The sequence below is a fragment of the Xenopus tropicalis genome, chromosome 4 (assembly GCF_000004195.4).
Source record: "Xenopus tropicalis strain Nigerian chromosome 4, UCB_Xtro_10.0, whole genome shotgun sequence".
In the NCBI taxonomy this organism is placed as follows: domain Eukaryota; kingdom Metazoa; phylum Chordata; class Amphibia; order Anura; family Pipidae; genus Xenopus; species Xenopus tropicalis.
Genome location: NC_030680.2, coordinates 26,792,891 through 26,820,678, shown reverse-complemented (window position 1 = coordinate 26,820,678; position 27,788 = coordinate 26,792,891). Strand labels below are relative to the sequence as shown.

The 27,788-nt window shown below is 37.7% G+C and overlaps 1 protein-coding gene across 1 annotated transcript in view; it reads right to left on the bottom strand.

The window, feature by feature from the left end:
• Nucleotides 1-548: 548 nt before the first annotated feature.
• The window catches only part of LOC100485343 (mucin-5AC), a 36,086-nt gene continuing 8,846 nt past the window's right edge, over nucleotides 549-27,788 (bottom strand). The window contains exons 11-38 of the mRNA XM_031900755.1: nucleotides 27,402-27,509; nucleotides 27,240-27,309; nucleotides 26,230-26,367; nucleotides 25,831-25,995; nucleotides 25,281-25,375; nucleotides 24,939-25,065; nucleotides 24,138-24,390; nucleotides 23,000-23,052; nucleotides 21,636-21,736; nucleotides 20,650-20,801; nucleotides 19,493-19,631; nucleotides 18,432-18,539; nucleotides 18,148-18,327; nucleotides 16,502-16,741; nucleotides 15,988-16,144; nucleotides 14,830-14,958; nucleotides 13,482-13,632; nucleotides 11,939-11,979; nucleotides 11,382-11,576; nucleotides 10,121-11,197; nucleotides 8,797-9,816; nucleotides 7,649-8,621; nucleotides 6,373-7,010; nucleotides 5,150-6,196; nucleotides 3,882-4,973; nucleotides 2,638-3,705; nucleotides 1,500-2,465; nucleotides 549-1,384 (exon numbers count right to left, since the gene is read on the bottom strand). Of these exons, the coding sequence (XP_031756615.1) occupies nucleotides 549-1,384; nucleotides 1,500-2,465; nucleotides 2,638-3,705; nucleotides 3,882-4,973; nucleotides 5,150-6,196; nucleotides 6,373-7,010; nucleotides 7,649-8,621; nucleotides 8,797-9,816; nucleotides 10,121-11,197; nucleotides 11,382-11,576; nucleotides 11,939-11,979; nucleotides 13,482-13,632; nucleotides 14,830-14,958; nucleotides 15,988-16,144; nucleotides 16,502-16,741; nucleotides 18,148-18,327; nucleotides 18,432-18,539; nucleotides 19,493-19,631; nucleotides 20,650-20,801; nucleotides 21,636-21,736; nucleotides 23,000-23,052; nucleotides 24,138-24,390; nucleotides 24,939-25,065; nucleotides 25,281-25,375; nucleotides 25,831-25,995; nucleotides 26,230-26,367; nucleotides 27,240-27,309; nucleotides 27,402-27,509 (11,319 nt within the window). The remainder of the gene's footprint in view (nucleotides 1,385-1,499; nucleotides 2,466-2,637; nucleotides 3,706-3,881; nucleotides 4,974-5,149; nucleotides 6,197-6,372; nucleotides 7,011-7,648; nucleotides 8,622-8,796; nucleotides 9,817-10,120; nucleotides 11,198-11,381; nucleotides 11,577-11,938; nucleotides 11,980-13,481; nucleotides 13,633-14,829; nucleotides 14,959-15,987; nucleotides 16,145-16,501; nucleotides 16,742-18,147; nucleotides 18,328-18,431; nucleotides 18,540-19,492; nucleotides 19,632-20,649; nucleotides 20,802-21,635; nucleotides 21,737-22,999; nucleotides 23,053-24,137; nucleotides 24,391-24,938; nucleotides 25,066-25,280; nucleotides 25,376-25,830; nucleotides 25,996-26,229; nucleotides 26,368-27,239; nucleotides 27,310-27,401; nucleotides 27,510-27,788) is intronic.

The window sequence follows — 27,788 nt, the reverse complement described above, 5'->3', positions numbered from 1 at the left end:
AACAATTGCACATAATAGGAAACAGAAATTTGACCCCCTAACTACCAATAGGTGTAATTTACACTAAGTGCAAAGTGCAAAAAAATGTCACTATAGGCCAGATTTTAGTCCAGCATGAAAAGTAGAATGCCGCTTTCACTGGGGTGCAAGTGTTTGTATTCCTTAACTTGTTTGTATTCCTTAACTTGTCTTGTATTCCTTAACAGTCTATAACTTACATACTAGGAATAAGAAAATGACCCCTAATAACTCATTAAGACAAACTAAAAATGAAGGGTGGGCAAGTATAACCATCAAAGTATCTCTGTAAAAAGATAATAGAAATAAATATATATTTAAGAATACTGTTTCTATTAGTCAAATCCAAAATAAAATACAATAACGTATTTGGAATTTTGCCAAGACATGCACTCTCTGTTATAATTTCCTAAGTGTGATTTTAATAAATATGAAATGCATGTCTAAATTTCACTAGAATAAACAGTACAGGGTAAAGCAGCCATAATAAGCTGCTAGTGTTGTAATGATAGCTGCAAATTATTATCATTTTAAACAAACTTACCAGTGACATATAAGGTTGTCTGTACTTGACAATAGCATCTTGTTGATGTGGTGATTGTTGAAAATGTAGTTGAAGATAAGGAAGTGGTGGGCTCTGATGTGGTCTCTGTACTTATGGTTGAGATGGTTGTAGATAATAGAGTTGTAGTAGGTATAGATGATGTAGATGATGTAGACACTGATGTAGAAGGCACTGTAGAAGTAGTTGTCCCAGATGTTGAAGTGATAGTGACATGCGTGGAAGTTGTGTGTGTTGTTGACGATGTAGTAGTAGTTGTTGTTGGACTTGTTGTTGTGGTTGTTGGATAGCTTGTTGTTGTTGGACTTCTTGTTGTAGTTGTTGAATGGGTTGTGGTTGTTGTTGTTGGAATAGTTGTTGTAGTTGTTGGTGAGCTTGTGGTTGAGGTTGTTGTTGGACTGCTTGTAGTTGTTGTGGTAGTCATTGAACAAGTAGTGGTCTCTGGAACTGTTTCTGTTGTTTCTGTTGTTGTACCACTATTAATGGTGCAGCAATGAATTTGAATTTCATAGTTGTCGCATTTTGGGAAGTTGTCACTGTTAAGGCAAATTAAACCTACTTCTGTGTTGCATGTTATGGTTTGTCCTAAGTCTTGCAGTGAAGCACTGGGAAAATCTTTTGCTCTGCAGTCAACACTCACGACAGTCATAGTATCATTACAAATAGAAATTCCGTGGCTTCTGATATTGTCAAAAGATTCATCATCTCCAGTTCCTCCATATACTGGATAGCTTACATCAATCCATGGGGTCACCGTACAAATAGGAGGTGATGTGACGAGACGAGAAGAGGGAGTAGTACAAGCTGCAAAAGAGCAGAGTTATCAATATATCAAAGCATTCTTTAAATAAGTAAGTCATATCAACTAGGTAGAAATTACAATAAAAAGACACATTAAAAGACATTTATTGGGTTTTACCATGTGTTCTGGTATGTGTTACTGTAGTAACACTGGTTGTGGTCTCTGTAGTTGTTGTAGGACTTGTGGTTGTTGTTGTTGGATGGCTCGTGGTTGTTGTTGTTGGAGAACTTGTGGTTGTAGTTGTTGGATGACTTGTGGTTGTTGCTGTATGGCTTGTAGTTGTAGGATAGCTTGTGGTTGTAGTTGTTGGATGGCTTGTGGTTGTAGTTGTTGGCAGGCTTGTGGTTGTTGGATGACTTGTGGTTGTCGTTGTTGGATGGCTTGTAGTAGTTGTTGTTGGATGGCTTGTCGTAGTTGTTGTTGGATGACTTGTAGTTGTTGTTGTTGGATGGCTTGTTGTTGTTGTTGTTGGTTGGCTTGTTGTTGTTGTTGAATGGGTTGAGGTTGTTGTAGTTGATGGACTTGTTGTTGTAGTTGTGGAATGGGTTGAGGTTGTTGTAGTTGATGGACTTGTTGTTGTAGTTGTGGAATGGGTTGAGGTTGTTGTAGTTGATGGACTTGTTGTTGTAGTTGTTGGATGGGTTGTGGTTGAGGTTGTTGTTGGACTGCTTGTAGTTGTTGTGGTAGTCATTGTACAAGTAGTGGTCTCTGGAACTGTTTCTGTTGCCCCTGTAGGTGTTTCTGTTATCGTAATGGTATTAGTGGTGCAGCAATGAATTTGAATTTCATAGTTGTCGCATTTTGGGAAGTTGTCACTGTTAAGGCAAATTAAACCTACTTCTGTGTTGCATGTTATGGTTTGTCCTAAGTCTTGCAGTGAAGCACTGGGAAAATCTTTTGCTCTGCAGTCAACACTCACGACAGTCATGGTCTCATTACAAATAGAAATTCCATGGCTTCTGATATTATCAAAGGATTCATCATCTCCAGTTCCTCCATATACTGGATAGCTTACATCAATCCATGGGGTCACCGTACAGATAGGAGGTGATGTGACAAGACGAGAAGAGGGAGTAGTACAAGCTGCAAAAGGAGCAGAGTTAGTTGCCTTGTAAAAATATCATGTTATTTTTTACATTATACCATATTCTTGATAAATACAATATATCAAAGCATTCTTTAAATAAGTAAGTCATATCAACTAGGTAGAATTTACAATTAAAAGACACATTAAAAGACATTTATTGGGTTTTACCATGTGTTCTGGTATGTGTTACTGTAGTAACACTGGTTGTGGTCTCCGTAGATGTTGTAGTTGTTGTAGGACTTGTAGATGTTGTTGTTGGATGGCTCGTGGTTGTTGTTGTTGGCTGGCTTGTGGTTGTTGGATGACTTGTGGTTGTCGTTGTTGGATGGCTTGTAGTAGTTGTTGTTGGATGGCTTGTGGTTGTAGTTGTTGGCTGGCTTGTGGTTGTTGGATGACTTGTGGTTGTCGTTGTTGGATGACTTGTGGTTGTCGTTGTTGGATGGCTGGTAGTAGTTGTTGTTGGATGGCTTGTGGTTGTAGTTGTTGGCTGGCTTGTGGTTGTTGGATGGCTTGTGGTTGTAGTTGTTGGCTGGCTTGTGGTTGTTGGATGACTTGTGGTTGTCGTTGTTGGATGGCTTGTAGTAGTTGTTGTTGGATGGCTTGTGGTTGTAGTTGTTGGCTGGCTTGTGGTTGTTGGATGACTTGTGGTTGTCGTTGTTGGATGGCTTGTAGTAGTTGTTGTTGGATGGCTTGTCGTAGTTGTTGTTGTTGTTGTTGGATGACTTGTAGTTGATGTTGTTGAATGGGTTGAGGTTGTTGTAGTTGTTGGACTTGTTGTGGTAGTTGTTGGATGGGTTGTGGTTGAGGTAGTTGTTGGACTGCTTGTAGTTGTTGTGGTAGTCATTGTACAAGTAGTGGTCTCTGGAACTGTTTCTGTTGCCCCTGTAGGTGTTTCTGTTATCGTAATAGTATTAGTGGTGCAGCAATGAATTTGAATTTCATAGTTGTCGCATTTTGGGAAGTTGTCACTGTTAAGGCAAATTAAACCTACTTCTGTGTTGCATGTTATGGTTTGTCCTAAGTCTTGCAGTGAAGCACTGGGAAAATCTTTTGCTCTGCAGTCAACACTCACGACAGTCATAGTATCATTACAAATAGAAATTCCATGGCTTCTGATATTATCAAAGGATTCATCATCTCCAGTTCCTCCATATACTGGATAGCTTACATCAATCCATGGGGTCACCGTACAGATAGGAGGTGATGTGACAAGACGAGAAGAGGGAGTAGTACAAGCTGCAAAAGGAGCAGAGTTAGTTGCCTTTTAAAAACATCATGCTATTTTTTTACATGGTTATAATATTTCTTTTATATACTATATACTAAAGCATTCTTAGCAATAAAGTAAGTCATATCAACTAGTTAGAGTTTAGAACAAAAAGACACATTAAAAGACATTAATAGGGTTTTACCATGTGTTCTGGTATGTGTTACTGTAGTAACACTGGTTGTGGTCTCCGTAGATGTTGTAGTTGTTGTAGGACTTGTTGTTGTTGGAAGGCTTGTGGTTGTTGTTGTTGGATGACTTGTTGTGGTTGGGTGGCTTGTGGTTGTTGTTGTTGGATGACTTGTTGTGGTTGTTGTTGGATGGCTTGTGGTTGTTGTTGTTGGCTGACTTGTGGTAGTTGTTGTAGTTGTTGGATGGCTTGTGGTTGTAGTTGTTGGGTGGCTTGTGGTTGTTGTTGTTGGCTGGCTTGTAGTAGAAGTTGTTGTTGGATGACTTGTGGTTGTAGTTGTTGGCTGGCTTGTGGTTGTATGGCTTGTAGTTGTTGTTGTTGGATGGCTTGTGGTTGTAGTTGTTGGGTGGCTTGTGGTTGTAGTTGTTGGCTGGCTTGTGGTTGTTGTTGTTGTATGGCTTGTAGTAGAAGTTGTTGTTGTTGTTGTTGTTGTTGGATGACTTGTGGTTGTAGTTGTTGGCTGGCTTGTTGTTGTATGGCTTGTAGTTGTTGTTGTTGGATGGCTTGTAGTAGTTGTTGTTGGATGGCTTGTAGTTGTAGTTGTTGGATGACTTGTGGTCGTCGTTGTTGTAGTTGATGGACTTGTTGTTGTAGTTGTTGGATGGGTTGTGGTTGAGGTTGTTGTTGGACTGCTTGTAGTTGTTGTGGTAGTCATTGTACAAGTAGTGGTCTCTGGAACTGTTTCTGTTGCCACTGTAGGTGTTTCTGTTATCGTAATAGTATTAGTGGTGCAGCAATGAATTTGAATTTCATAGTTGTCGCATTTTGGGAAGTTGTCACTGTTAAGGCAAATTAAACCTACTTCTGTGTTGCATGTTATGGTTTGTCCTAAGTCTTGCAGTGAAGCACTGGGAAAATCTTTTGCTCTGCAGTCAACACTCACGACAGTCATAGTATCATTACAAATAGAAATTCCATGGCTTCTGATATTATCAAAGGATTCATCATCTCCAGTTCCTCCATATACTGGATAGCTTACATCAATCCATGGGGTCACCGTACAGATAGGAGGTGATGTGACAAGACGAGAAGAGGGAGTAGTACAAGCTGCAAAAGGAGCAGAGTTAGTTGCCTTTTAAAAACATGATGCTATTTTTTTACATGGTTATAATATTTCTTTTATATACTATATACTAAAGCATTCTTAGCAATAAAGTAAGTCATATCAACTAGTTAGAGTTTAGAACAAAAAGACACATTAAAAGACATTAATAGGGTTTTACCATGTGTTCTGGTATGTGTTACAGTAGTAACACTGGTTGTGGTCTCCGTAGATGTTGTAGTTGTTGTAGGACTTGTGGTTGTTGTTGTTGGAAGGCTTGTGGTTGTTGTTGTTGGATGACTTGTTGTGGTTGTTGTTGGATGGCTTGTGGTTGTTGTTGTTGGCTGACTTGTGGTGGTAGTTGTTGGATGGCTTGTGGTTGTAGTTGTTGGGTGGCTTGTGGTTGTTGTTGTTGTAGGGCTTGTAGTAGAAGTTGTTGTTGGATGACTTGTGGTTGTAGTTGTTGGCTGGCTTGTGGTTGTATGGCTTGTAGTTGTTGTTGTTGGATGGCTTGTGGTTGTAGTTGTTGGGTGGCTTGTGGTTGTAGTTGTTGGCTGGCTTGTGGTTGTTGTTGTTGTATGGCTTGTAGTAGAAGTTGTTGTTGTTGTTGGATGACTTGTGGTTGTAGTTGTTGGCTGGCTTGTGGTTGTTGTTGTATGGCTTGTAGTTGTTGTTGTTGGATGGCTTGTAGTAGTTGTTGTTGGATGGCTTGTGGTTGTAGTTGTTGGATGACTTGTGGTTGTCGTTGTTGTAGTTGATGGACTTGTTGTGGTAGTTGTTGGATGGGTTGTGGTTGAGGTTGTTGTTGGACTGCTTGTAGTTGTTGTGGTAGTCATTGTACAAGTAGTGGTCTCTGGAACTGTTTCTGTTGCCCCTGTAGGTGTTTCTGTTATCGTAATAGTATTAGTGGTGCAGCAATGAATTTGAATTTCATAGTTGTCGCATTTTGGGAAGTTGTCACTGTTAAGGCAAATTAAACCTACTTCTGTGTTGCATGTTATGGTTTGTCCTAAGTCTTGCAGTGAAGCACTGGGAAAATCTTTTGCTCTGCAGTCAACACTCACGACAGTCATAGTATCATTACAAATAGAAATTCCATGGCTTCTGATATTATCAAAGGATTCATCATCTCCAGTTCCTCCATATACTGGATAGCTTACATCAATCCATGGGGTCACCGTACAGATAGGAGGTGATGTGACAAGACGAGAAGAGGGAGTAGTACAAGCTGCAAAAGGAGCAGAGTTAGTTGCCTTTTAAAAACATCATGCTATTTTTTTACATGGTTATAATATTTCTTTTATATACTATATACTAAAGCATTCTTAGCAATAAAGTAAGTCATATCAACTAGTTAGAGTTTAGAACAAAAAGACACATTAAAAGACATTAATAGGGTTTTACCATGTGTTCTGGTATGTGTTACAGTAGTAACACTGGTTGTGGTCTCCGTAGATGTTGTAGTTGTTGTAGGACTTGTGGTTGTTGTTGTTGGAAGGCTTGTGGTTGTTGTTGTTGGATGGCTTGTTGTGGTTGTTGTTGGATGGCTTGTGGTTGTTGTTGTTGGCTGACTTGTGGTGGTAGTTGTTGGATGGCTTGTGGTTGTAGTTGTTGGGTGGCTTGTGGTTGTTGTTGTTGTAGGGCTTGTAGTAGAAGTTGTTGTTGGATGACTTGTGGTTGTAGTTGTTGGCTGGCTTGTGGTTGTATGGCTTGTAGTTGTTGTTGTTGGATGGCTTGTGGTTGTAGTTGTTGGGTGGCTTGTGGTTGTAGTTGTTGGCTGGCTTGTGGTTGTTGTTGTTGTATGGCTTGTAGTAGAAGTTGTTGTTGTTGTTGGATGACTTGTGGTTGTAGTTGTTGGCTGGCTTGTGGTTGTTGTTGTATGGCTTGTAGTTGTTGTTGTTGGATGGCTTGTAGTAGTTGTTGTTGGATGGCTTGTAGTTGTAGTTGTTGGATGACTTGTGGTTGTTGTTGTTGTAGTTGATGGACTTGTTGTGGTAGTTGTTGGATGGGTTGTGGTTGAGGTTGTTGTTGGACTGCTTGTAGTTGTTGTGGTAGTCATTGTACAAGTAGTGGTCTCTGGAACTGTTTCTGTTGCCCCTGTAGGTGTTTCTGTTATCGTAATAGTATTAGTGGTGCAGCAATGAATTTGAATTTCATAGTTGTCGCATTTTGGGAAGTTGTCACTGTTAAGGCAAATTAAACCTACTTCTGTGTTGCATGTTATGGTTTGTCCTAAGTCTTGCAGTGAAGCACTGGGAAAATCTTTTGCTCTGCAGTCAACACTCACGACAGTCATAGTATCATTACAAATAGAAATTCCATGGCTTCTGATATTATCAAAGGATTCATCATCTCCAGTTCCTCCATATACTGGATAGCTTACATCAATCCATGGGGTCACCGTACAGATAGGAGGTGATGTGACAAGACGAGAAGAGGGAGTAGTACAAGCTGCAAAAGGAGCAGAGTTAGTTGCCTTTTAAAAACATCATGCTATTTTTTTACATGGTTATAATATTTCTTTTATATACTATATACTATAGCATTCTTAGCAATAAAGTAAGTCATATCAACTAGTTAGAGTTTACAACAAAAAGACACATTAAAAGACATTAATAGGGTTTTACCATGTGTTCTGGTATGTGTTACAGTAGTAACACTGGTTGTGGTCTCCGTAGATGTTGTAGTTGTTGTAGGACTTGTGGTTGTTGTTGTTGGAAGGCTTGTGGTTGTTGTTGTTGGATGACTTGTTGTGGTTGTTGTTGGATGGCTTGTGGTTGTTGTTGTTGGCTGACTTGTGGTTGTCGTTGTTGGCTGGCTTGTGGTTGTTGTCGTTGGATGGCTTGTGGAGGTTGTTGTTGGATGGCTTGTGGTTGTAGTAGTTGGATGGCTTGTGGTTGTTGTTGTTGGGTGGCTTGTGGTTGTAGTTGTTGGCTGGCTTGTGGTTGTTGTTGTTGTTGTTGTATGGCTTGTAGTAGAAGTTGTTGGATGACTTGTGGTTGTAGTTGTTGGCTGGCTTGTGGTTGTAGTTGTTGGATGGCTTGTGGTTGTTGTTGTATGGCTTGTAGTCGTTGTTGTTGGATGGCTTGTAGTAGTTGTTGTTGGATGGCTTGTAGTTGTAGTTGTTGGATGACTTGTGGTTGTCGTTGTTGTTGTTGAATGGGTTGAGGTTGTTGTAGTTGATGGACTTGTTGTTGTAGTTGTTGGATGGGTTGTGGTTGAGGTAGTTGTTGGACTGCTTGTAGTTGTTGTGGTAGTCATTGTACAAGTAGTGGTCTCTGGAACTGTTTCTGTTGCCACTGTAGGTGTTTCTGTTATCGTATAAGTATTAGTGGTGCAGCAATGAATTTGAATTTCATAGTTGTCGCATTTTGGGAAGTTGTCACTGTTAAGGCAAATTAAACCTACTTCTGTGTTGCATGTTATGGTTTGTCCTAAGTCTTGCAGTGAAGCACTGGGAAAATCTTTTGCTCTGCAGTCAACACTCACGACAGTCATAGTATCATTACAAATAGAAATTCCATGTTTTCTGATATTATCAAAGGATTCATCATCTCCAGTTCCTCCATATACTGGATAGCTTACATCAATCCATGGGGTCACCGTACAGATAGGAGGTGATGTGACAAGACGAGAAGAGGGAGTAGTACAAGCTGCAAAAGGAGCAGAGTTAATTGACAATTAAAAATATCATGCTATTTCTTACATGGTTATAATATGTCCTTAATATATATAATATACCAAAGCATTTTTTAATAAAGTAAGTCATATAAACTAGGTAGAATTTACAATTAAAAGGCACATTAAAAGACATTTATAGGGTTTTACCACGTGATCTGGTATGTGTCACTATAGTAACACTGGTTGTTGTCTCCGTAGTTGTTGTAGGACTTGTGGTTGTCGTTGTTGGCTGGCTTGTGGTTGTAGTTGTTGGATGGCTTGTGGTGGTTGTTGTTGGCTGGCTTGTGGTTGTAGTTGTCGGATGGCTTGTGGTTGTAGTTGTTGGATGGCTTGTGGTAGTTGTTGTTGGATGGCTTGTAGTAGTAGTTGTTGTTGTTGTTGGATGGCTTGTAGTTGTTGTTGTTGGCTGGCTTGTGGTTGATGTTGTTGGGTGGCTTGTAGTAGTAGTAGTTGTTGTTGTTGGATGGCTTGTAGTTGTTGTTGTTGGATGACTTGTGGTTGACGTTGTTGGGTGGCTTGTGGTTGTAGTTGTTGGCTGGCTTGTGGTTGTTGGATGACTTGTGGTTGTCGTTGTTGGATGGCTTGTAGTAGTTGTGGTTGGATGGCTTGTCGTAGTTGTTGTTGGATGACTTGTGGTTGTTGTTGTTGGATGACTTGTGGTTGTAGTTGTTGAATGGGTTGAGGTTGTTGTAGTTGATGGACTTGTTGTTGTAGTTGTTGGATGGGTTGTGGTTGAGGTTGTTGTTGGACTGCTTGTAGTTGTTGTGGTAGTCATTGTACACGTAGTGGTCTCTGGAACTGTTTCTGTTGCCACTGTAGGTGTTTCGGTTATCGTAATAGTATTAGTGGTGCAGCAATGAATTTGAATTTCATAGTTGTCGCATTTTGGGAAGTTGTCACTGTTAAGGCAAATTAAACCTACTTCTGTGTTGCATGTTATGGTTTGTCCTAAGTCTTGCAGTGAAGCACTGGGAAAATCTTTTGCTCTGCAGTCAACACTCACGACAGTCATAGTATCATTACAAATAGAAATTCCATGGCTTCTGATATTATCAAAGGATTCATCATCTCCAGTTCCTCCATATACTGGATAGCTTACATCAATCCATGGGGTCACCGTACAGATAGGAGGTGATGTGACAAGACGAGAAGAGGGAGTAGTACAAGCTGCAAAAGGAGCAGAGTTAGTTGCCTTTTAAAAACATCATGCTATGTTTTTACATGGTTATAATATTTCTTTTATATACTATATACTAAAGCATTCTTAGCAATAAAGTAAGTCATATCAACTAGTTAGAGTTTAGTTTAGTTTAGTTAATTGACTTTTAAAAAAATCATGCTATTTTTTTACATGATTAAAATATGTCCCTAATATATGCAATATATTAATGTTCTTTAAATAAGTAAGTCATATAAACTAGGTAGAATTTACGATAAAAGGACACATTAAAAGACATTTATGGGGTTTTACCATGTGTTCTGGTATGTGTCACTGTAGTAACGCTGGTTGTGGTCTCTGTAGGGTATGTAGTTGTTGTAGGACTTGTGGTTGTAGGACTTATGGTTGTAGTTGTTGAATGGCTTGTGGTTGTAGTTGTTGGTTGGCTTGTTGTAGTTGGATGGCTTGTGGTTGTCGTTGTTGGCTGGCTTGTGGTTGTAGTTGTCGGATGGCTTGTGGTTGTAGTTGTTGGATGGCTTGTGGTAGTTGTTGTTGGATGGCTTGTAGTAGTAGTAGTAGTTGTTGTTGGATGGCTTGTAGTTGTTGTTGTTGGATGACTTGTGGTTGTAGTTGTTGGCTGGCTTGTGGTTGTTGTTGTTGGCTGGCTTGTGGTTGTTGTTGTTGGCTGGCTTGTAGTAGTAGTAGTAGTTGTTGTTGTTGGATGGCTTGTGGTTGTCGTTGTTGGATGACTTGTGGTTGTTGTTGTTGTTGTAGTTGAATGGGTTGTGGTCGTTGTTGTAGTAGTTGGGTGGCTTGTCGTCGTTGTTGTTGGATGGCTTGTGGTTGTTGTTGTTGGAGATTTGGTTGTTGTTGGACTTGTAGTAGTAGTTGTTGGCTGGCTTGTTGTTGATGTTGTTGTTGGGCTGCTTATAGTTGTTGTATGCATTGAACAAGTAGTAGTTGATCTGGGTGTTTTTGTTGTTGGTTCTGTAGCTGTATTTGGGCTGCAGCATTGGATTTGGATTTCATAGTTGTCGCATTTTGGGAAGTTGTCAGTGTTAAGGCAAATTAGACCTACTTCTGTGTTGCATGTTATGGTTTGACTTAAGTCTTGCAGTGAAGCACTGGGAAAATCTTTTGCTCTGCAATCCACACTCACTATACTCATGGTATCATTACAAATAGAAATTCCATGTCTTCTGATATTATCAAAAGATTCATCATCTCCAGTTCCTCCATATACTGGATAGCTTACATCAATCCATGGGGTCAATGTACAGATAGGAGCTTCCGAGGGAACAATATCTTGATTCGTATAAGGTGAAACATCAGGTGAAGTGGCAGAGTCACCATTAGGAGTTACCCCATCAGTGGGGTGGGAATAACAATCTGCAAAATGAGCAGAATGGATTATGTACATGTATACATTTTCCTTTTATACATACAGTACATCATAGTTTTGGTGTTATTCTGAGATGTTTTCCATATTCAGGCTGGATTTTGCCTTAAATATTTACCAATACTTTATAATACAGTCAAATAGATACATTGATAAAGACTGATAGCTTTTTACCTGGTGGTGTGGATGTTACTGTAGTAACACTTGTTGTGGTTACTGGAGTTGTAGTAGTTGTGCAAGGTGTATCTGTAGCATATCTTGTGATTGTTCCATTCTCGCAAATGGCATGGACACTCCCTCCCAGTCCATCACTTGTACAGTAGATTGGTTGTGTTGTTGTATACTTTGTGTTATCATAATCACAACAATCTGTGGAAATTGTAGTTTAAAAATTTTGGCACGTTAGTGTTTTGTGTGATAATAGGCACTTTAATTGGCAGATTAATTACATCTTACTGACTTTAGCTGCACTCATTTCCTGCCCTGCTTCTAATATAACAAAACGGGGGGGGGATTCTCAAACTGCGCATGCGCGCCAAACCAAAAGAGGGTGGTGCTTGTGCGATGCAGGTGCACGGGCGAGGCCGGGTTTTCAAATGCATTTATTCTTGGAGGTGGTCTGTGTTATTGGTGGGTTTTCAAATCCTAACGTTTTCTAGCACAAAATGTTAAGGAGTGTAATAGATTATCCTGCAATATATTTATATTTATATGAATTATCAGTAATATACCTGTATCGGCGAAGCATTGCCTTCCTTGTCTGGTGCAAAGACTAAAACAAAAAGAAAAGAAATGTGATGTATGATACTATTGCTCTATGTTGTACTTACAGAGTTACCGTAGGGTTATGCCTCTGAGAAGTTGCTTATTTACACCTCCATTTATACAGTGACAAACAAATTTTAGTAACAGAAGATATCCTGTGGTACATAGTCTTGCTAAAGCAACAATTATAAACTTGTCACCATGGCATGTGTTAGGTCTACTGTCACCCGTTTGGCTGGGTAACAGGTTTGGCAAACCCAGTCATTTTTAAAAGCTTTAATACCAAACTGAACCTGCATCTGTCAATGACATCCACACCAATATTCATACAACTGTAGGATCATATTTTGAAAAAAATCTGGATCTACTTGTTCAGTTTTAATCTTCCTTATCTTTCTCAGTCTTTTTTGTAGTTATATTGTACCATTACAATCATGCTCCACAGTAGCATAAGCAGTATTAATAGGGTGGCAAATGGCTACAGTCTTGATTAAACCATACAACTATTTAAAACTATACAGTGACACATATAGGTAATTGCCACTTTCCAGAACTTCATGCCTCTGACTCCTTTCTTATCTGTCATATCTGTCATTTTTTTGTAGTGATGTTGCCTTCTAGAAGCCCAAAGTTTCACATGGTTTCCTATCCTGGAATAACTGCCTCCCCTCAACCCTTGTAGCCTCCCATGCTGCCTAAAAAGTCCTCTGATTCTCCTGGTAGCCAGTTCAAATTTGAAAAATGAAATTCATTTTCAATTATCAGTTTACAGACTGCAGTAGAGCTATTTATTAAAAGTGAATTAAGAGTTCAAGTGCTCTTGAAGCACAAGAAGTTGTTTTATGGAAACAAATTCTTGAAATGCATTTTTCCTGAAGATAAATAGGGGTCAATGGCTAAAGTAAGTATCAGAGAAGAAAGAGGTCAAAGAAATAAACCAAAAAAAAGGACATGAAAAAAAGAATAAAGGGTGTGGGAAAGTGGGGAAGGTAAAGAAAGAAATTAGGCAGTAAAAGGAAACATTAAGCAGCAGATAAGGCTTTAGTTACAAATGGGGAAGAAAAAACAAAAAGAAAAAAGAAATAAAAGATAGGGATACAACAGAAAAAAGCAAGTTAGCAAACTGAGAAGTACCTGGGAGGTAAAAAATGAAAAAAAGTAGAAAGGATAGAAAAAGGAACAACATTAAGAGCTGCATATAAAGAAAAGAAGTATTAGGTCTAAAATTACACTTGAGTTGCGGGGATCATACAAAAAGCAAGAACTAAGAAGAAAGTGCCCACTGGAAAATGAAAGTCTAAATTGATAGGAATAAAAAAAGAAGTAATGAAAGGTGTGGCCCACCACAAATGCCATTTTATTACATGTATTTGGACCATCTTTTTAGGTGTTTTGTCCTTATAAAACGTAATTACATTTCTTAGAAGTAAAAGTTAATATTATCTCTGTACATTCAAAACCCATTTTTAAAAAAAAACAAAAGAATATAATGTACTTGTTGTGTCTTACCAAATTGTGCAGTTACCATCTTCAGGCTCTCTGGGCATCACCTTACCAACCCCATAATTTCTGCCTATGTTATCATAACAGCAAGACTTGACACAGACCATCCTTTCTTCATCAAAGTAAGGTCTGTCAGGTGGGCATACTGGGTAACAACCTGTATAAATAAAATTTTGTTAATATCCATACTTAACGGTAATTACCGATGACACATAAGTATGGGGCAGATCACAAGAACATGCACACTTTATCTAGACAGTGGTCTTAGATGGGCCATTTAGTTCCACCATTTAGCTCTATTCAAACTGATAGGTAATAATGCCCACCCACTGTAAAATATAAGGGTATTAGATGTCACTGAAGAGTTTCAAATTCCAGGTTACAGAACTCAAAAAATTACTTATTTTACCTTCTAATATAAAAGTAGTGGTAAATTATTCTTATATATAATAAAAGGCATAAATATGCTCTTGGTGCAGTAAGTCATAGCAACCAATAAGATGTTTGTTTTTAAATAGGTGACAGGTAAATGCTATGTGTTTCTATAGGTGACTGCACCTGTAGCAACCTTTGTACTTTTTGTTACATTACCCCACTTATTTTTTAATCTGTTTTGTTAACTACGTTTAGGTAATTCAGTTTTAGTTTTGTGTAGTTAATTTTGCTACAAGTCCCCTTTAATATATTTTTACATTAGCCTGTAGCTGAGACCAGATCAGTGTCGGACTGAGATGCCAGGGGCCCACCAGAAAACCTTGGACCACTTTCTAAACTATTATTCCTTCTCTCCTCTCCTCCCTCAACCTCTTTATAACCCAAGTCCCCTTTCTCTATCCTTTCATCTCTTTTTTCCATACAGAAATAGGAAATGACCATGCAATTGACCAAACAGAAGCAAGAGGGCCTACTGACACCTGGGCCCACCGGGAGTTTTCCTTTTATTCTGGTGGGTCAGTCCGACACTGGGCCAGATAGTACTTGTAGTTCAATAGAAGGTATAGTTAAAGATGTTTTTAGGATCCCAGTTTATGCTTCTTAAAGAGAGCTTAGAGCTCCTAATCTATTTTATTGTATTATGAGTATTCAAATATGCATTTACTCACAATACAGTATAGACAGTATGGGTAAAACTTTTTGTGGCACCAGAAAGATAATATCATGATAATGTTGACAGCAAAGTATTAATTCTGTGTGCAAATGTGTGAATATGTTCATTATATTCATGTAATGCTCTGTAACAAAACCTGATATTTGCAGCCTTTATCTACATTTGCAAATGGTGGCACAAATCCCAAGCACAGAACTGTAAAAACATTCATTGGTTGTTTATATGAAGTTTAATTTTATTTAGTACCTTCTAAGCCCATCAAATTGTAATAGCATAATCCAGTGGGGTTCCTGCAAGTCTTCATGCATGGGGCGCCACAGGCTTGGTAGTGCCATTCACACTGTCCGTCGAGGTTGTAGTAGTCACAGAACAAGGCTATTTTGGGGAAAAATGCAAACCATTAATAGCAAAGCAAAAGCATCCAGTTATTTTTCTATTGCTGTAAGACTGCGTCACATATAGGCAAATCCATCCCTTCTGTGAAGTGACATGACTAATGCAGCGTCGAGCCTGTTGTGCCCCTTTACCCTCTCCCTGTTCCACAATAAAACAACGGACACTTAATTGGGGAGAGAAGAGGCCGCAGTTGTTTATTGCAAATGATTTAATATAAATCAGGAATTATATATATATATATATATATATAAGCAACCATAACTTGTATTAAACCGTTTGTAAATCCAAACATTAAACAGCAGTCAAATAACTTATATCCTCCAAAGAGGTTTGACCCTGAGCCCACGCCCGGAGCCTGTGTCCTCTCTACTATCCAAGTCCCATTCTAGGATTATCCATCTGCCTGGGGACCCCAGGCCTACCCAGTTACCCACTTTACCAACTGCACCTTTTTTAATTTCCTCTGGGGCTCAAAGTCAACCCCACCCCCCACACTGCAACTATTGACTCCAACCTATTGGGGAGGGAGGGACGCTGGGGGTGAAGGGGGGTTGCCTCCTAGCTTAGTCATGCCCTTTGTTTTACTCGGGTCATTGGGCTCCCGGAATAAATGTGATCTGCATGTCACCGCACACACAGGGTAGATGTGGGCAGGTCAGCCTTTTTCTTAACATTTCTATGCTGGTAAAGAAAAGCTATTTGTGCATAAGCCTAAGGCAGTCAAGAAGCCTAAGTTATTCGGAAGCTTGCCTATAACTTTTTTGATTTTAGGGTAGATGTGTCTAGGAGAAAATTTGCCTGACTAAGGGCATGCATAAATGTATGCATGTAAAGACATTTTCAAATAAAAATTACTATGTATGGAAATACCTGTTAATGTGGTAAGATAATATATTAAATTATATAAATTCAAATGATGCATGTACGTTTTATACATCTACAGATACATCATATACTGTATATATATATATATATTCCACAATAATATATATGTAAACTTGTACTTACGACAGAAATCTGGGGTTCTCCAGCTGACACAGGCTCCAGCCTCACTGCAGGCTTGGGCATATGCGGCAATTGCAGTACAGAGACACTCACAATCCCCACCAGTATCACAGGCACAAGCATCATTGACACATGTGGAATAATATGGATTTGGGTTCACCTGGTTTGGGGAAAAAAGGTTGATTTGTAAAATACACACAGTAATTTAAGTCAAATCCATCTTAAAAGCATAGTAATGAATGAGTGTATGTATATGTGTATGTATGTGTATGTATATTTTGATGTTTGATGTAAAAAAAAGTCTAAATGAAAAAAGTCTAGATCAATACAATCTAAATTCAAATATGCTATACTCACTGGAGTAATTCTATTCTTAAGTCAGAATCCATTCCAAACAATCAGCAGTTAGTTATGACTAGTAAACTTTAATAAGACTATTAAAACCCAAATTATGATTGCTCACTACCCCATTTTTTTAAATTCTGCAGTCATTTCTCAAATCTGTTAATGAACTTACAACAGCATGGCAAGCTGCGAAGGTGGTACCAATAATAACGCTGCACTTTTTCTCTGCCCATGGCTTCCTGTATGTGTTGGCTGCACAAGAATCCCCAATTGCTAAAGGAGCTGGACAACTTGTGGACTGTTTCCAGCTGTCTCCAAATTCCAGAACATCTGAAACGACTGATAGACTTCTGGTGGTGAAGTCATTTATAGAGTTTCCATCATAGTTGCCACATAATCCACAAGTTTTGCCCTGTAAAATTACATAGATTGTTAATTTAGGTTTCATAAAGACAATAGTCCTACTAATAATCCCCAGTGCATACATACAGACCTATCAATACACTCACATACATATAATATATAAATACATATATGAAGCTGACTGTAGATCTTATGACTACCGTAGCCCTAGATATTATGCTTTCCGAGGAAGTCATCCAAGCCACTTTTAAAGGCATACATCGAATCTACCATCAGAACATCAAGAGACAGGTAACTCCACATTGTAACTTTCCTCACCATGAAGAACCATGTGCTTTGGTTCAAGTAATAATCCAGTTCCTAAAGTCTAAGGGCTCTGGCACACGGGGAGATTAGTCGCCCGCGGCAAAACTCCCTGTTCGCGGGCGACTAATCTCCCCGAGTTGCCTACCCCTGCCATCCCACCGGCGAACATGTAAGTCTAAAGGGATGGTCTGTTATTCTTTATTCTTTCCTATCTGAAAAAAGATCCCTCACTATCTAACTATAATGTCCTTTAATGTAGTTGAAAGCATACTTGTGTACCCTTGCTATCTGCTATTCCTCACAGAAAAAAATCAGAATCTTTGCACTTTTTCCATCTCAGTTATATTTTTTGGACCCAAAACTGTACTGCACATTCTAGGTGAGGCCTTCCCTTGGATTTATAAAGAAAAATATACTTTTATTCCTTAAGATAATGCCCTATTTTATGCAAGAGAGTCCTTTATACTTTCATGGATGCTGACTACCACTTCCAGGCCCGGACTGGCAATCTGTAGATCCTAGCAAATGCCAGAGGGGCTACTGTAAGATGCCTTGGATATTCATTATATATGTGGCCTGTGGGGGAGGGGCGCCGTTTGGGCCTCTGTGTATTTAGTGAACCCAACTCCAGACATGGACACTTCATAATGTTATACAATTTGTTTTCTACGATAGCCTTCAAATGATTTTGAATTGACAACACTTTCAACTTCCATTTAGTATACAACATTTAGCGTACAGCATTCTTTTAATTTAGTGCATAACCATGCATTTATCAACAATGAGTATGCACATTTATTTAAATCTTTCTGCTCCTGTTTGGTACTTATATTTTTACACAATTTAGTATCATCAGGAAAAATGAGGCAGAACTTAATATGATATACTCAGTGTCAATGATGACCAAATCAAAAACAATGGACCACACAGGCCACAAAACACTGGTTCAATTAAAAAATGTTCCATTTACCCCCACTCTTTGTAATCTATCCTTCAGCCAGTTCTCTAGCCAAGTACACAAATTATGTTAAAGGTCAATATTCCTTCATTTAATTGCATGGTACTGTATCATATGCTTTAGAAAAAAAATCTTAATACAGTAGATTATGTATTTAAATACATCAATTCATGTGAGGTTTTTGACCTTACCTGAAATTGTGGCTGAAGCTTAATATAAATACTTGTTTTCTTATCCCAGACCAGAACTATTCCATTCAGAGTCTCAACCACCAAAAATATACCCATCTGGTGCACTTTGTATGGCACATAGGTTCCGGAACCTGTATACTGAACTTCAAATTTTCCTTCAGAAAGTATTAGCACATTATTCTGTCAAAGAATATATGGGAAAGAGAGAAAGTAAATTACTAAAGTAGTTAGTAGAGACAATCAGCTGGTAATTCAGTGGTAGATATGGAAGAATTATGACTTACTCCAAGATAGAATCGAATGGATTTGGAACAAGTGGTTCCTGTGCTACCACATGGGATGTTTTCAGTGATGATACGGAAGGTACCATTATTGGGATCAGAACAATAATCCTTATTTTAAAAAGAATAACATAAAGTAAGGTGTAAGTAAAACATTATTGATTAAAATTAGATTAAATTGTATGAAACACATTATTTATTTTTCATAATCTATTAATAGTTTGCTTATACACTACAACAGCTCATTCAGTACCCTTAAATCGATAGAAAACTTGGTATTTTGACTGCTCTGGGAAAATAGGAGGCCTAAACAGAACGCTAAATAACTACAAATAACAATAAGGTTTAAGCTTCACAGAGAATGCAAAAGATGAAAACAAGCAGAAGAGTAAGACTAATTATTTAAAAACAAAACTATGGATAATAAAAAAATAAAGAGCAATAGAAAAGTTGAATAGGAAAGTATTTAGAGGAGAAGGAAAGGTAAAAACTAAAGTAAGCTTTATCAGAAAGGTCTATGTAAATACAGCCATAGGCACTCACAGAAACTCTGCACTGAGTCCTCTATCAAAAGAAACACAGGATTTCTTGTCTCCTTTTTTGTAAACATGTTCTTAGGATATCTGACTTCTTCTCTCAGAAAAAAATCCTTCATTCCTGGGGCCAGAGTCTGCACAGATCTCTCCCCTCCCCTGCTCCCCTGAGAATTCATAAAACTCCCTCCCCCTCCTGTGTGATCTGAGCTATAATGGCTAGAGCTATAAAGCAGGAAGCTATGAAGACCAAGCTAAAATGGCAGCTGCTATCTTAAGCAAACAGAGAAAGCCTCTAGGGCTCTTTACTCAGGTATGATAAAGCTTTCTGCAGGATAAATATAGCACTAATGTGGTGAATCTATTGACAGTAAAATGCCAAAATGACTTTCCCCCCTTTTTGTGCTCTTCAGTTCTTATACAATAATACTATTTCAGCAATTGTCTTGTGGCACAAAGTAAACTTTGTTGCCTATAACTATGAATGTACATATAATATAGTTTCTGAAATAAAACTAAAGTAATATTTACTTGAGCCAGGACGTATTGACAGTCTCCACTGAAACCATATCTGTTGCTGTCGAATGTGTAATAGTGGCCATCTCCATACACGGCACAGGTTGCCAGACAAGTTTCACCAGTGCAATACCACATTCTGTTTTGACAGGTGCTGATTAAAGGGTAAAATAAGAAAATGTCCTTAAATGTGTTAATGGCATAGAATGTTTTCACAATAGCAATACTTGCTTTGTTGCAAATAAATAATTGCACATTTAACATAGAAAGTCTGTACAGCCCCTTTAAAATTATTAAAAAAAAAAACTTGTTTTCCAAAATGTGCCAGAAGACTGCCATTTATTGACCTGTGAAAGCGTATAAGAGGGTCTCCCCACCTCTAAATTGTGTGGGGTTTTGCATTTATATAACTATTTCTTTCCATGGTTTTATTGTTATACTGTAGGTCAGTGATCCACAACCAGTGGCTCGTGAGCAACAACTCCTTGGATGTTGCTCCCAGTGACCTCAAAGCAGGTGCTTATTTTTTAATTCTTGGCTTGGAGGCAAGTTTTGGAGGCATAAAAAACAGGTGTACTGCCAAACAGAGCCTCCTGTAGGCTTACAGTACATATAGGGGCTACCAAATAGCCAATAGAAGTCATTGACACCCCCAGGAACATGTTTTATGCTTGTGTTACTCCCCAAGTCTTTTTATATTTGAATGTGGCTCACAGGTAAAATAGGTTGGGGACCCCTGCTGTAGGGTACATGGCTTTTTTCCAGTGTTTTATTCTAAAGTTGTTATTATGGATATTTAGATGGGAGAGAGGTGGAATATAATGGTAAACACCAATAGTAACAAACTGCCAGATTTGTGTACATGTATGCTTGTACACTGTTTTGGTGAGAACAGCATATTTTATGCCAAGAAGAGCATACAGTACTACAGTATTCATATGAATACTGATGTGCTGCAAGCTACACAGGGGCAGGGACTGACGTAGATGATATATCATTGATGTGAAGTGCTACATACAGTAAATAACAGATGATAAATAACAAAACAAAACAAAACTGACCACTTAATTGAAAGATTACAGTTGGAACCACATTGCTTAATGTAACATAATTATAATAATTGTAATATGTATATGCTCATTAGTGGCTAACTAATAAATAACTACACTTACCATGTTCTGCATGAAGCTCGAATTGTAGCACCCTCGTCATAGGGATCATTGTTGTAAATGCAGGGACACTGTTCCTCCAGAATGCATCCATCAGTTCCGTTAGCTACATATCCATTAGGGCACATGCAGCCAGACACACACTGAGCGCTGTACTGTAAGGAACATTCCAAAGCAAATTAAGCAGGTTGCTAATAGAAATGCACATCCTGCACTGATATAACCATAGCAGCAACTGCAATAAAAATATTTGCTCAGATACTTTGATCTTAACCATTTGAACAGTATCTCTCCTCTGCATAGCTTTTTTCCCCATATGTACATCACTACTTGTTCCACAGTTTATAACTATATATATATATTTTTTTTTTTATTGTTAATTTATCAGAATGATCACCGTTTTAATACAATGAGCTTGACATAGGAACTGAAACATTCTAAAAAGATTGCTATGTGCTGAATAATTCTTAGCCAATAAAAGCATCACCTTTACATCACCTGTTAAGTTTCATTTGTTATTGTTAAAAAGTAATGTTGAACTGTCTTTGCTACAAACCCCCATGAAATAGATTGTTTTGTAAGCAGTAGTGACCAGTGGGAATTCTGAAAGATTGGCGAAAAATGCACGAAACGGCAAAAATGTCACAAGTAAAAAAATTTGTAGTGCACACCATTTTTTGACGTACGCATAATTTTTGTGACGCACGCAGAAAAAAGTGACGCATGCGTCTTTTTTTGGACAATATTTTTTTAAATGGGTGACAATTTTTTTTTTACATGGGCATCAATTTTTTGATGCTGGCGACATATTTGTTGTTGTGTGGCAAATTATTATGAGGCGAATTTAGATTTTCGTGAAATTTGCCGCAAATCCATGCCTGCCAAATAATTTCGCCCATCACTAGTAAGCAGCTGCTACCAAAACGAATTCTTTTATATGTAAGTCTCTGTAATTGCATTGACATATTTGATTAGATAGTAGAACTTACGCAGTTCATATCAAGAGTCTGACAACTTTTCTCGCATTCCACACCAGTGGCAGTAGCGTTTTGATTATTGCAGTCAAAGTAGACCTTGCTTCCCGAACACACTACAAGAAAAAAAGGTTTATTTAAACAGTCAATATGAAAACATCTGCATTGACATTAATGTTCAAGACAATAACCAGGGGAAAAGTGTTTTCAACATAATCAGTGGAAGGGTCACTATGGAAGTTCTAGAAGTCCCAAAATTTGATCGCTAGTACAGTATATTTCCACAAAAAAAAAAAAATTAAATTGCATTTTCAAAAAAAACGTAGTCAGAATGCAAATCACATCATTCAATTCCTTTTCAATTAGTTCTTTTAAAAATCGCAAATGGTAAAATAGCTTGAATTTTGAAAAATCACCTCCAACAGCCTTTTATAGAAGCTAGCCAGGATGTAGTTGTCAAGATTTGTTGGGACTTTTGCCTCAATATTCTCAAATCACTTAAAAAAACCCTCAAATTTGAACTTTAATAGGTCATGAAGCGATTTACTACAGGTATGGGATCCCTTATCCGGAAACCCGTTATCCAGAAAGTTCCGAATTACGGAAAGGCCATCTCCCATAGACTCCATTATAAGCAAATAATTCTAATTTTTAAAAATTACCTTTTCCTCTGTAATAATAAAACAGTACCTGTACTTGATCCCAACTAAGATATAATTACCCCTTATTGGGGGCAGAACAGCCCTATTGGGTTTATTTAATGGTTAAATGATTCCCTTTTCTCTGTAATAATAAAACAGTACCTGTACTTGATCCCAACTAAGATATAATTACCCCTTATTGGGGGCAGAACAGCCCTATTGGGTTTATTTAATGGATAAATGATTTCCTTTTCTCTGTAATAATAAAACAGTACCTGTACTTGATCCCAACTAAGATATAATTACCCCTTATTGGGGGCAGAACAGCCCTATTGGGTTTATTTAATGGTTAAATGATTCCCTTTTCTCTGTAATAATAAAACAGTACCTGTACTTGATCCCAACTAAGATATAATTACCCCTTATTGGGGGCAGAACAGCCCTATTGGGTTTATTCAATATTTAAAATATTTTTAGCAGACTTAAGTTATGGAGATCCAAATTATGGATTATCCTGAAAACCTCAGGTCCCGAGCATTCTGGAAAACAGATCCCATACCTGTACTCGCAGCATTTTCTCTATAAAGGCTGAGGCACAATGTTAATTTTCAGCTATTATCCAACTAAACAAAATGTTCCTATTTTAAATATAAATATACAATAAATATACAAATATCAAAGTAGATAAAGTGCAAAAGTGCAAAAAAAATCAAGTTATCCATAATTAAAATTATTTACCTTTTGAAAGATTAAGGTGTCCAATGCAGTCTAGTTTTCCAAGGGAGCAGGTACTATATTACAAAGAAATGCAAATTTACTAAATTAAATTATTAAAGGGCCCCTATAGCATTATTTCATATATCTCCTTTAATATATCTCATAGTACCAAAGACTATCGCAATAGGTTTGAATAACCCATCTCTTGTAAACAGCAGATTTCTATCTCCAATCAACATAAAGAATGATACATCAATGATAGAGAACAAATTGCATCCCCAGCAATCATATAAACCAGGGGTCCTCAAACTACGACCCGTGGGCCGGATACGCCCCTTCCCTCGCAGTCATTTACCCGCCCTGCTGCATTGCCAAGGACAATGCTGAGGAGGACGCTGAGGTAGTCTACACGGCCCGTAGTTTGAGGACCCCCAAGGGAGCAGTGAGATGCGCTGACATTTTATAAGCTGAATGGGGGACACACAGGACATGGCTAGGAGAATGTGGGGGTATTCTGGTATCTGAACTACAATTCCCAGCATTACTAGGTGTTGTGGAGTATAGTTGGGGTTGTAGTTAGTGGTATAAATCTGTAATTCCCACTACATGCAGTTGAAGGGCTATCAAATGGGTGTCTATCCTATAACAGTCCAGCTGTTATCGCACAAACAATGTGTACTTTGTGCTTTCTTGGTATTACCATGGTTATCCTAATATCTGGTGGGGGTGCAAAGGTTCAGGTTGTACATTTAAGGGCACATCATGGTTGTCATAGTTGTATATTTAATAGCACATAAGGGTTGTTATGTAATAAGTGGTGTGAAAACACCTGAGACACTTCAGAATAGCATACAACGCGATGCGCGCAAACTGAAGCACATTTGCTCATATGGAGTGATATCACAATCACTCAGTGTTCATGGGAATTCCTTCATGTTTTTTTTTTTTCAAACTATAGCCCACCAACAGTCTGAGGGTCTGTGAACTGGCCCCCTGTTTAAAAAGTTTGAGGACCCCTGATCTAAACAAAATGTATTCCTATGCATTCAGTTACAGAAAAAAATATTTATATGATATTATAATCATAATATTTGTGTTTAAGTTTGTATGTAAGCATGTTCATGTGCTTTTTTTATTTCAGTAAAAAACATTTACTTACCACAAGGCTCCAAGTTCCCTAACTGTTTCTCCTGAATTCACGATCTTGCCCCTGAAATAGCATGGACATTGTTCACGAGGAACACAGACGCCCTGCTCATTAAGGAATGTTCCATCTGTACAAACGCAGCCATCAACAGGCACAAAGTTGATATCACAAGTAACGTCAGGCTCGCTGAGGGAACGGCAGGTAGGTTGGCAGGATGTTACATAGTAGTTGTAAGTCAGACTGCTTTGGCATGTGGTCGATGCATCTGGTGTAAACATTGGTGTGAATTTAGAAAGAGTTCATTTAAGTTTTCCATTGAGTTAGGAATTTTTATTGAATACTAACATTTGTTATATTATTATAATAACAACAAGTAAAGAGAACATTGGCTTCCTGGCAGACAATTACCCCAAGGTTTTAGAATTAGTTGACCTTTCTTGCATGGGTAGTTTCCAGCTTTGAATACAATAGGAATTATTATGAGACTAGAATAATGTTTCCTGCCTGAACCCTACCCAAATAGTGTGCAAGACCCAACAACACTGTCCTACCTCCATGAAGAAAGTATGTATAAAACCATGATTGCACAAATCTAGTGCAAAAAGATGGCATCAGTATTAATTTAGTTTTAATTATTTTTTATATATGATATCCAAGTTCTTCTTTGAGAAGAGATACGAACACTAAGCTATTGAAAATAAAATCTTAGTACTCCAGGACAGTACAAGGACATACATATATTTTATACAAAAGCAAGTAGAAAAGCCCTTTCTATTCTATTAGCAGATGCTTAGTAATATGACTGATACTTACTGCAGCTAGAATCTCTCCATCCTGTTATGGCAACACCCACTCTAGCGCAAGCATGGACGTAAGCTGAGAGAGCTGCACACATGTAGTCCTCACTATTGGCATAGTTGCATGAGTCAAACATACAGTTCTGGAGATATATGAAATAAAAAAAAATCCTCAGTTACATCTACCAAAGCAATATATGAAAGTGGTTATATTTGGTATTTATTTTTTACATGCTATAATATGATCTGATATTTTTTCCTTTTTACACTGGCCACATGAAATGTAAGGTACTTTTTTACTGTTTATGCCCATAGAACTTTATAAAAACTTCAGTGTAATGGAATGTAATTTCCATACCGTTTTGTATAGCTGTGGATCCACTGTAGAATGGCATGTTGCAAATGGTCCTGCAGGGTCGGTCAACTTTGAGCACCAGAACTGAGCATAGTTTGCTGTAAAAATACCACAGTACTGAATTTAACATTGTATCTCATATTTCTCCAGTAATATAAATATATATTGGTGGATTTATTCAGGAAATTAAGGCACCAGGCTGGGTGAGGGATGAAATATTATTCTGATTTCATGTTTCACGTTTCGCCATTGGCGGATTGTTTCGCGAAAAGGGAGACAGAATTTGCATGGGACAATTGTCACCCACATAAAAAAAAAAATTTGCGTCAAAAAAATTATGCGCACAAAATTTTTTCTTTTTTGCGTGTGACATTTTCACCGTTTTGCAAATTTTTCACCATTTCGCAAAACTTTTGAAAGGTTCACAAATTTTCCGATAAAACAGGACAGACTCGCTCATCACTACCAACTTGCCATAAAATCTGCAAGTTTTTCATCACCATTTTCTGCTATACTACTATAAATAAAATTTAGTTTTTAAAGGCAAACTTACCATTTTCAACACTGAGTGAGCAAGGATCATCAAAGTGTGATATGACATTTGGGCAGCTTGCTTGAGTCTTCCAGGTGTTACCAAAAGAAGCGGCAGTTCCTTCAATAACTCCACTAAGTACTTTGAAGTCATCCATTTGAACATTATTGTAGTCACCGCAGAGACCTGTCAATGAGTTTTTTAAAGGTTTTACTTTTGCATAAAGAATATAAATAAGCCAAGATATTAATTTTTCTTAACAAAATGCAGGTAGGAATTATTATGCGGCTATATAGAAAGAAGTGTTGGAATGTGTGAAGCTGTGAATGTTAGTGTATGTGGCATTATAATGGCATTATAGATGGAATTTTTTTTTAACAATTAGACAATATTATGGCTTCAAACTAAATATTTACTTACCATACACTTGTGCCCTCCACTTTGGATCTAGATAAATGTACACTTGCATTACAGAGCCTAACTGAATCTCCACCTGAAGTCCTATAGCTGTTTGCACAATGATGAAGAAGGATGCAGGCTGGAAGATGGTCACACTTGCTGTAAAAAAGAACAAAAAACACAGAATTTGAAGCAAAACTGTTGGAAAATTTAGTATGCCTATTAAAGTATGTCTTGGAGCCATTCCTAATATACTTTGTTATTTAGATCAATTAAAATCTTAGTTCCCTGTATCGTTACAGTTTGTCTTTTTTTAATATCTTCTGGTCACCAAAACTAAATATAATAATTAAAGTAAGGCCTCATCAGTGACCTATAAAATAGCAGCACAAATACTGCAAGGATTATTAGTATATAATGCAATAAAACCCTATTTCAGCCAGAATAAATCTCATTATAAGCTTTTCTGGACATACCTCTATTTATTGGAGGAACACTCGATTTCATTTTAGTTCTTTTTTAGTAGTTTAGTTTAACCTAACATTGTTTTCCACTGACATATCCAGATGATTCACCCTTTTAGGAAGCCCCACTCATTGTAATTTATCTGCTAGTTCTGCACCATGTCAGTTTGGTGTATCGAGGAACCACTAACACATATTGCATATAGCAACAAACATCAAACAAATGACTTGTGACCAAATTATAACATATAAAAAAAAAAATCAGAAGGATGTTGAAAAATGTTTTACTTGAACAGAAGATTGTATGATTTGAACCTAGCCTTCATCAAGCATTTCTTACAAGAGGAATGATCAGACGCAGATATCACTGGAACCATCTCTTCAACTAGAACTACAGATTGCTTACCAATCATTTTTGTTCACATCTACTATACTTAATAATAAGAATCTTCATCAGTGTATACAAGAATTGCTGTAAGTTGCCATTGAACCCACTGTATAATATTATTAAGGCATTTTTTGAACCAGATGATATTATTGTGGCATGAGTGGAACTTTCTGACATACCTGATGAGACTGGTAGCTGGGAGTATATTCCATTCACATCTACACTGCCGGTGGGTTGAATTTCAATAACCTAACAGATGTGGGGAAAAAAAGGATGTATTAATAGGAAAAAAAATAATTCTGCCACTAAATGTGAATTTTTCATTCTTATTGAGTGTTTACCTCATTTCCGTACTCTAAAGAGATGACAATACTTTTTAGACAAGTTGTAGTGTCTTTAAGTTCGCACTTCATCAATTCTCCCACTACACTGAACTGGTTGTCACTTGTCTAAAAGATAAAAGAAAGGAAACAGTTTTCATTAATAGAAGTAAGTCATTCAATTTATTGAGCACCGTACTTGGGGAGCCAGGCCCCCCAGTTTGTAACCTACTGTATAAATTAATCAAGTGACCCATATTATGAGCTCCATTCTATATCAGTTTTTTATTGCCATGCCCTTCTTAATAGTTTTGCATGTATTATGCTTTCAAAAAGAGTAATGTCAGCTATGCATCTACTATGCATTTTAACCAATATGTACCACTGATATTGATCAGTTTATTGAAC